The 9,462-nt window shown below is 44.2% G+C and overlaps 1 protein-coding gene across 1 annotated transcript in view; it reads left to right on the top strand.

The window, feature by feature from the left end:
• KIAA0196 (KIAA0196 ortholog) overlaps positions 1-9,462 on the top strand; it is a 53,346-nt gene that overhangs the window by 2,923 nt on the left and 40,961 nt on the right. Inside the window, exons 2-7 of the mRNA XM_015421343.1 lie at positions 644-929; positions 1,114-1,259; positions 1,927-2,011; positions 5,094-5,194; positions 7,538-7,727; positions 7,865-8,017. Coding sequence (XP_015276829.1) covers positions 744-929; positions 1,114-1,259; positions 1,927-2,011; positions 5,094-5,194; positions 7,538-7,727; positions 7,865-8,017 — 861 coding nt within the window. The 5' untranslated portion in view covers positions 644-743. The remainder of the gene's footprint in view (positions 1-643; positions 930-1,113; positions 1,260-1,926; positions 2,012-5,093; positions 5,195-7,537; positions 7,728-7,864; positions 8,018-9,462) is intronic.

Raw genomic sequence — 9,462 nt, 5'->3', positions numbered from 1 at the left:
CGTGGGCACTGGCGACAAGGCCTGAGTGCCTCCCAGCCGCCGGGCCCAATGTTCTCCTCCCCCAATTCCCCCCCCCAGCACTGGCGGCGAGGCTAGAGTGCCTCCCAGCCGCCAGCCCGCCGCAGAGTTCCCAGAGTGTTCTCTGCGCATGCACAGGGAACGCTCTTTTTGGGGGGATTTAAATATTCTCCGTACAGTTTTTAAAACTTAGGTTTTTCTGCACTGAAATGTACGATCCCTCTGTTTCTTACAACATAGTACATTTCCTTTATGATTCCAAAGGGATGGCCTGCTACAGTGAAAACAATAAAGAATCTTATGGCATCCTAAAGACGAAGTCATGTAAATTTGGCAAAAGCTTTTGTGAGTCAGAAGAACCCTGCTTTGTTGAAATGCATGAATTGTTTCTCATGGATGAAACTGTGGTTAGACTTTTTGCCAGGGCTTAAATACAGTGCGCTAGGGCTGTCATGCTCAGATAAAGTTGTTCTGCGGGCTTTAATAGAGCCAAGGGCCTTCCCGTTGCCTGTCCCTGCATTATCTGGTAAACCATGTTTAGTTTAAATGGGTGTCCTAAATATATGTTTCAGAGAAGAACTTCGTTCAGTTCCATAAAGTGCTTTGTTTTGTGCTGTCTTTTCAGATGAATTAATGGAGTGCCCAGCAATGTGTCTCTCTTCAGATAATTTAAAGGGTGAAACTACAGACTTGGCGTGAAACCATAGAGTTGAGCAGAGTCCGCCATGTTGGATTTCCTGGCTGAAAACAATCTCTGTGGGCAGGCAATTCTGAGGATTGTGTCTTGCGGTAATGCGATTATCGCTGAACTTCTGAGACTTTCGGAGTTCGTCCCTGGTGTTTTCCGACTGAAAGACAAGGCTGATCAACAGAAATATAGTGAGATCATATTTGATTTCAGCTACTTCAAGGTAAGAATTTTGCTTTGCTTAAACTTTGGGAAGGTTGAGGTTATGTTGGGCCCTCTGATATTTTTCTCTCGGTGTGTGCTGCTTTGCTGACGCTGAGAGGAATCATGGCTTTGATCTTCAGAAAATTCATAAATTGGTTTGGGGGTGGCGATGGTGCTCTAAAATGACAGTTTCTTCTTCTCAGGGGCCTGAGATATGTGAGGGAAAGTTGGAAGCCAAGCCTGAACTCCTCGATCTGGATGATGAATTTCGTGAAAACAACATTGAAATCTTGACCAGATTTTATTTGGCTTTCCAGAGTGTCCATAAATATATCGTCGATTTAAACAGGTAAAAGGGTCGCTTAATAACTGTGATTTCCTCCCTCCATACCTGGACACTCATTTTCGCAAAAATATTATTGGTGATTTGCTAATGTGTAAGTTATCTCAAACTGCAGGAAAGAGAGGGTCATAAAATATTTTAAATATTTAAATAAGGGTAAAGTCTGTGGTCCTAAAGTCATTTGTATCCAGTAGGTTCTACTGACATCCACAGGGCTTAATTCTCTGTAAACATGTTTGTGGTGGTGATGGTTAATAATCTTGACCGTATATAAAATACTCTGTTCAGTGTGAAGCAGTTAATCTGATAACCCTCGCAACAGTGTTATAAGGGAGGCCAATATTTTTACCATATTGCTGATGGGAGATGTCGCTGTGAGAGAATTACTTTACTAAGACAGTCAAATGAATGTGTGATAGAGATTAGATGAACACATATGAAACAGCCTTATCCTGGGTCAAACCATTGGTCTATCAAGGTCTGGCCTTCACCTTCTTTCTAACGGCCCGTATTCTAGAGGAAGGTGCCTCATGAATCCTATTCTCCTGACTGTCAAATTCTTCCTTTTTAAAAAAACCCATGGTATAGAAACCAATTCCGTACAATTTGCAGTGTCGCTTTCCCACTCTTCACTCCCCAAGAGCTTAACTTAGATTTGGTTACCATTTCTTAGGTACCTGGATGACCTCAATGAAGGAATTTATATACAGCAGACCTTAGAAACAGTACTGCTTAATGAAGATGGAAAGCAGCTCTTGGTAAGCACTGGAGTTTCTATGCAGTCATGGAATCTGTTGATTTCTTGGCCTGACTTCCACATGCAGGAGAACGAAGCTGGTAGGATGGGCTCCACCGATTCAGACTGCAGTTTTAAATGACCTTTTGTGTCGTTTTTAAAAAGACCTCCCTGTAGACAGAACACTAGCCCAGCAGGGCGTGAAGTTTTCTATTTGCAGGGAGAATTCACCAATATTCCAAAATGTCACTCCTGAACCTGAAGTCTAAAATATCGCCTTCCCTTCCATCACCTAACTTTTGCAAGTATAATTCAAACCTAAATAATGTACATTTTGGGACTGTTGGAAGATTAGTTGGGGTTTTCCCCCCCTCAATCCCTCCCATCCTCCCATTTGAGAGACCTGGGGTCCCGCAGATCCTTCTTTTAAGGTCATGTTTGCCTGAGTTCTCAGTGCTGAGACATACTGATTCTCTGAGATAAAATGGGAGGCGTGTTTCATTCTTATACCTAATAAGTCTTCGAGTATGTCAGGCTCACGCAACACTCAATGGATCCCCACCCCTTGGGTTTTTTGGCATGCATCCTGATTGGAAGGAAGTAGTCATTCAATGCAGAGATGCAGTGATCATTGTCCTCTTGACGGATGGTAATTCTGTGGCATCGCTACCTGGGAGGTGATGGGCAGCACAGTCTTAAACAGTGTTACACCCTTTTAAGCTTACTGGCTTTAACAGGTTGTAATTGTGCTTTGAATTGCACGGTCAGTGATTTCATTCATACCTGATGAACAGAGGTAGTAGAATTATACACCCACCCATCCCCAGCAAAGGCTGCTTGTTGTTCAGTCGCACAGTCGAGTCTGACTCTTCGCGACCCCATGGACCAGATCACGCCAGGCCTTCCTATCTTCCGCCACCCTCTGAAGTTGGCTCAATTTCATGTTCGTTGCATCTATGACACTGTCTAACCATCTCATCCTTTGCCATCCCCATCTTCTTTGACCTTCAATCTTTCCCAGCATCAGGGTCTTCTCCAGTGAGTGCTCCCTTCTCATTGGGTGGCCAAAGTATTTGAGCTTCAGTTTCCTTATCTGGCCTTCCAGGGAACAGTCAGGGTTGATTTCTTTTAGGATTGACTGATTTGATCTTCTTGCAGTCCAAAGGACTCTCAAGAGTCTTCTCCAGCACCATAGTTCAAAAGAATCTATTCTTCCGCGCTCGGCCTTCCTTATAGTAGTAGTATATAGTATAGTATATAGTATAGAAGTAGATGTTTTGCTTAGATACCAGCAAAGCCAGAATGATTAATCGTGCATAGTTGCAACTGGCAGCACTGGTGTGGATGCATAAAACTTGGGCTGTCGAGATCCTGCCGTTTATTTGTCATGGCACGCCAGCTGTTTTCTTGCAGTGCACAGTTGGGAGAGGCATGCTGGTTTTGTGTAAGGAATAGCGGTCCTGATCTTCAAAGGCAACAGGTTTCTTCAGGTAGCTGACACTTCTGGATCACAGTTAGCATGGAAGAGTGTGTAGGATGTGTTAGCAGGGCACCTTGTACCTATACAACAGTCCTGCAACTAGGGATGTGAGCCTCCAGGTGGGACCTGGGGATCCCCCGAAATTACAGCTCATCTCCAGACTACAGGGATCAGTTCCCCTGGAGAAAATGGCAGCTTTGGAGGGTGGGCTCTACTAGGGCATTGTACTGAGGTCCCTGTCCTCCTCAGGCTTCATCCCTAAATCTGCAGGAGTTCCCCAACCTGGATCTGGCCACCCTACCTCTCCCCCCCCCCATGCTGGTGCCCAGGGGGGACCTGGCAACCCCACCTGCAACACATATGCACACCAAGATAACAGAACACCTGTGGTGTTAAGCTGGCAGCATTAATGAGTTTTTGGTAATATTGTCAGAATCGGACCCTTGTATTGGGGTCAGTCTAGATACGCACTGGTGTTCTGATGTGCATAGCCCTGCTTGCTCGCATACTATCCCGAAAGCTTTATCTCTGTGTTCCCATACTGGGCTTTTGTTCTCATGCTGATTGTAACACCTGCTAGCAATGAATCCACTCAGATACAAGTCCTCCTCTGACATTCTCAGGACGAGGGGGTGGTTGATACATGCTTGGTTGTCTATGGTAGATAGTGCGCTTGTAACCCTGTTACGAGAAGCCTCCTCCACAACGGCCAGGAGATTGCTCGCTTCTCATGATGTCTCTTGGCCCTGCAGGAAGTCTATTAGATAACCATTCTCACAGTAGGCATCGTATCATAGTAACCTGCCTTTATGCTATGTAATCATGACGTATGAATGAAGGCTGCCCCTGAGTTCTCATGAGGGCTCAACCTGTATTCTATGCCAGTTCTGTCAAAGACCTTTGATTCACCTGCAACTTCTCTGATTGCTAATAAAATCCAAAAAACCGACTTATCGCGTTTGAGAGTTACTGCAGAGTCTTACAAATATACATGCATTGAAGTAGCACTGACTGTGCCACTCCAGGAGCACATCTAGAACGGTGCAGCTCTTTTGGAAGGGAGAGCACAGGTAGACGTTTGCCTCCTCATGGCCGTCTACGCATCAGCAACTCCATTCCTTGCCTGCGCTAACCACAGGCGGCATCAACTGTGGGGTCAGCACAAATCGTGCATTATAGACATAAAGAACAGGGTAATGGAGGGGGGAGATCTTTGCTATGGAAAAGGAGGGTGCCGTTAAAGGACCCCCACCCCGAAAAAGTGTCTCGTTAGACTTCTGTCACTCTGGAACCACTTTAAAATGTAACCTTTGTACCTGCACTTGTCATTATATTAACATCCTGAATACGTAAAGCTCCCCCTTTCAACTTTTTTGATGTTACTGTTAACTAGTTTGTTTTTTTTGTAATGTTAAATTGTTATTAACTTACTGTTTACAAATGTGTATGCATCTTTTCTAAAATTTAAGAAAACATATTAAAAAATAAAATGTAATCTTTGTAAGCACTTCAAGTATAATAATTGGACTCTGCTATAAAATGCAGCTTTTTATACTTTGGCTCTCCTAGCTATGAATGCAAACAAAAGAAAACACACTTTTCCCCCTTCCCCTTCATGTTCCAGTGTGAAGCCCTTTATTTGTACGGCGTCATGCTGCTGGTCATCGATCAAAAAATCGAAGGGGAAGTCCGGGAGAGGATGCTGGTTTCCTACTATCGATACAGGTATTTTTCTTCTCATACGGGTTCTCAATTCTGGCTAGGGTGTCACTGAAAGAGAAGCAAGTGGGCTTTCAGAAAGCAAGGAGTTTGGCGAGGAGCTACAGGATTCTGCCCTGCCACTGTTTCGGTTATGAATCTTGTGTGATTGTGTGCATATAAAGAAGAAGAAAAGATTGGATTTATACCCCACCCTTCACTCAGAGACTCAGAGCGGCTTACAAGGAAAGTGCACGCTGGGATAGATGAGATATGGGTCTAGAGCTCCTGAATCTGAAGAAGAAGAAGAAGAAGAAGAAGAGATTAGATTTATACCCCGCCCTTTACTCAGAGTCTCAGAGTGGCTTACAAGCTCCTTTCCCTTCCCCTCCCCACAACAGATGCCCTGTGAGGTTGATGGAGCTGAGAGAGCTCTTTCGAGGACTGCTCGTGAGAGAACAGCTCTTAAAGAACTTGTAACTGACCCAGGGTCATGCCAGCTGCTGCACGTAGAGGAATGGGGAATCAAACCCGGTGCTCCCAGTGGTGCTCCTAACCACTTCACCAAACGGGCTCTGAGAGCTGGTTCTGAACATTCCGTCACACTTTAGTGTAACCAAGAAACGGAGCCCAGCACCAGTCTATGCAGGTAGGAGTGAGCAGGCTTGAGATTCGGTGGCTGAGGATGCTGGGTAGGGGAGCTGATTTAGCCTCTGTTCCAAGGATGTCACATTCAGGCTTGGTGGCTAATTTGCTGGTGTATCTCTTCCCTGGATGGCCACTTGCAGCTTAGTACAAGTTGAGCTAAGTGGTTCCTTTGGTGCCAAAACTCAGCTTCTGCTTCAGGGCTAGCATCTCCGTCTTATATTTATTTAGGAAAATCTGTAATAGAGATCCGCAAAGTAAAAGCAGATGTAATCAAATGAGTAAAACCCCATGCAGTTATTAATATTGAAACAGACTATAAAACCAACCCTGGCCTGGATGGCCCAGGCTAGCCCAATCTTATCACCTCTCAGAAGCTAAGTAGGGTTGGTCCTGGTGAGTTTTTGGATGGGAGGCCACCAAGGAAGTCCCAGTTTGCTACACAGAGGCAGGCAATGGCCAACCACTTCTGTACATCTCTTGCCTTCACAACCCTGTGGGTTCACTGTAACTCGGCTGCGACTTGACAGCAAAACATCGATTGATCGATCAATAAAACCCACAGAGACAGCTTTTGGCCACTTCAAATGATATTCGTACAGTGGCCCTCAGACCATAAATGCAGCTAAGAAAAAGGTGGAAGCCCTCAGTTTAACGCTGGGGTAAAAATAAATGTTTTTGTAGTCACCCTTCCCCGATAGCCTTGTGGCATATGTACCATCACTGACACGGGCAACCTGCCGTAATGATAGGGATCTAGTAATTTTTTTCTACATTTAGTGTTTTTCAGTATTATCGTATTTATTCACCCACAATGTTTGAAGCGGCCAGCCTACAAATAGCAAAACAGCTGTATTCAAAGGACAGTATTCTGGGCACTCCAAAACACTGGCTCTCATTAGTCTTTACAACTTTCTTTTAAAAAAATATATATATATATTCTCAAAAAGAAAGTGGGGTACAAAAGGGAAGAGGGGGTAGGGGAAAATATAGATTTATCAGATGCATCAAATATTATGGGTTGTTACATACAACAAGTAAAATCAGATGTATTAGTAAGAAGACATATTTCAAATATAGAAGCAGACAATAGAACATCAATACTACAGTGTTTTGGGATGGGCTGTCTCTTTAAAAGAATAAGCAAGAACGTTCCTAATGGTAGCAATAATCTAATAACAATAAGAAAGATTACATCGTTAACAGCTGAACAAACTTCTGTGCTAAAATTAAATCATCGTTAAAACCTTAATCATTTGTTGAAATCTAAGTTTTATTCTTACTAAATATTTAAATACTAGTGGAATACTAAATAAAAAGATTAAAGCTATAATCAATATTGTCATCACCTTTAATATGATATTCAGATTTTTTAAAAAAATTAGCTATTCCCGTAATATGAGTAGTAAGCGTACCATTTCTGCTGAAATTCATTTAATGGTCTTCTGTTTATTATAACTAGTTACCGTAGTTTTGCCAATGTCTTGTAAGGTAGGCCATTTCCTTGCGGAAGGGGGAAAGAGAGAATCCTTTGTTAAGGTCACCAAGTGAATTCAGTTGAGTTTTAGAGGCTTCCCAGCTCACGTTCTTAGCCCCTCCACTCTTTACCACATAGCTGCAGATAATATCAACATACCTGACGTAAGAGTCATTGGCATTTTGTTGGTGTCTCTCTTGTTTGCCAGTTTCTCCTTTCTAAAATGGCTTTCTCCATTTACCATCCAGCGCTGCTCGTTCCGCTGACTCCAACATGGACGACATATGTAAGCTGCTTCGGAGCACCGGCTATTCGAGCCAACCGGGAGCCAAGAGGCCACCAAACTATCCTGAGAGTTACTTCAGCAGGGTGCCCATCAGCGAAACCTTCATCAGCATGGTCATTGGTCGCCTGAGGTCAGATGACATATATAACCAGGTAGGTCTAGGCATGCTGTGGGAGAGAAAGCACCAAAGACGAGACCTAGCCTGTGCTGTAAGGGCTGTGCTCTTACGTTGTGTGGTACCTGTTTACTTTTTAACTCCCTCCTTATCACTACTCCCCTCCTGTTCCAGGTTTCGGCCTATCCGTTACCAGAGCACCGCAGCACTGCACTTGCGACTCAGGCGGCCATGTTGTACGTCCTGCTGTATTTTGACCCAACCATTCTTCATACGCAGCAATCAAAAATGAGGGAGATAGTGGACAAATATTTTCCAGACAATTGGGTAAGCATTATTCTTGTAATACTGGCTACTGGAGCCAGTGTAGTAATGGGATTAGAGGGTCAGAGACTAGTATTTGGAAGATCCAGATTCTAATTCCACCCTCTGCCATGGAAGCCTGGTGAATGACCTTGGGCCAGTCACACACTCTCTACCTAAACTACCTCACAAGGTTGTTGTTAGGATAAAATGGAGGCAGGGAGAATTTACAGAAGTGATGTGGTTGCCTTTCACATATATTGCCCCTGAACTGCAACAACGTGAGTTAAAATGACAACTGGGGAGATTTAGATTCATTGAAGGCCACAATGTGTAGTTTCTAGTACTCTCTATTACATTTGTTGATTCCCTTGAACGTTTGTGAATGTACACCAATATCCTGTGTAGCTGGGGGTTTTTTGGTCACTGGATATTAAGATTGAAGTTTACTGTATGTGAAAACTTCTTACCTAAGTATGAGTTTGTGCATATTTCCATCTCATGCTGTGTCAATAGTAAAAAAAAAGTAATACTGAAAACCAGAAGTTATTTGACAGTACCATCATACAACAGACATCCACCACTTTCCCCTATTATATGCTTGTAAATTATACGAAACATGCACTCAAATATGCAAGGGAAACTGAACTCAGTAACACTGTAAGCTAGTGTGAAGTGTCTGGAATACTGCAGTGAAAGAATCAAGATAATATCTTGTTGGGTACACGAGAAACTGCAAGTTAAAACACTTGTGACAGTAGCTGGAAACTGCAGAGCTTAGGGAATGTTACGCCTACATTTGATGACATCACGACGTGGTGGTCAGGCCTTCCATATAGGGGGTGGTGGCTCTGCCCACAGAAGAAAACTTTCTCGCTTCCTGCTGTGGCTCTCTGTGTGCCCCCCCAAAAAAACAGCGAGAGGGGTGAGAGGGGGTGAGAGTGGCAGCCAGATGGGCACTGTCCGAAGACGTTTCCGTGGTCATGTGGCCGGCATGACTAAACACCGAGGTGCACGGAACGCTGTTACCTTCCCACCGAAGTGGTCCCTATTTATCTACTTGCAATTTCTTGCTTTCGAACTGCTAGGTTGGCAGGAGCTGGAACTAGAGACGGGAGCTCACTCCGTCATGCGGCAACCCGGGTCTCGAACTGCTGAACTACTGAGGTGCACGGAACGCTGTTACCTTCCCACCGAAGTGGTCCCTATTTATCTACTTGCAATTTCTTGCTTTCGAACTGCTAGGTTGGCAGGAGCTGGAACTAGAGACGGGAGCTCACTCCGTCATGCGGCACACTCGGGTCTTGAACTGCTGAACTACCGACCTTCCACAGCCTGCAGTTCAGCGTCTTAACCACTTGAGCCACTGCAGCTCCTAGATGTCATTGCCTTAAGCCTAATTACAATCAGCATGGTATAGTTGTTAAAGGGAGACTGGGAGCCCTGGGTCTGAATTCCCATTCTTCCCT

This window comes from Gekko japonicus, unplaced genomic scaffold (genome assembly GCF_001447785.1).
Source record: "Gekko japonicus isolate JY-2015 unplaced genomic scaffold, Gekko_japonicus_V1.1 scaffold562, whole genome shotgun sequence".
NCBI lineage: Eukaryota > Metazoa > Chordata > Lepidosauria > Squamata > Gekkonidae > Gekko > Gekko japonicus.
The sequence above is the reverse complement of the archived record's forward strand: the minus strand, read 5'-3'. Positions and strand labels throughout refer to the sequence as shown.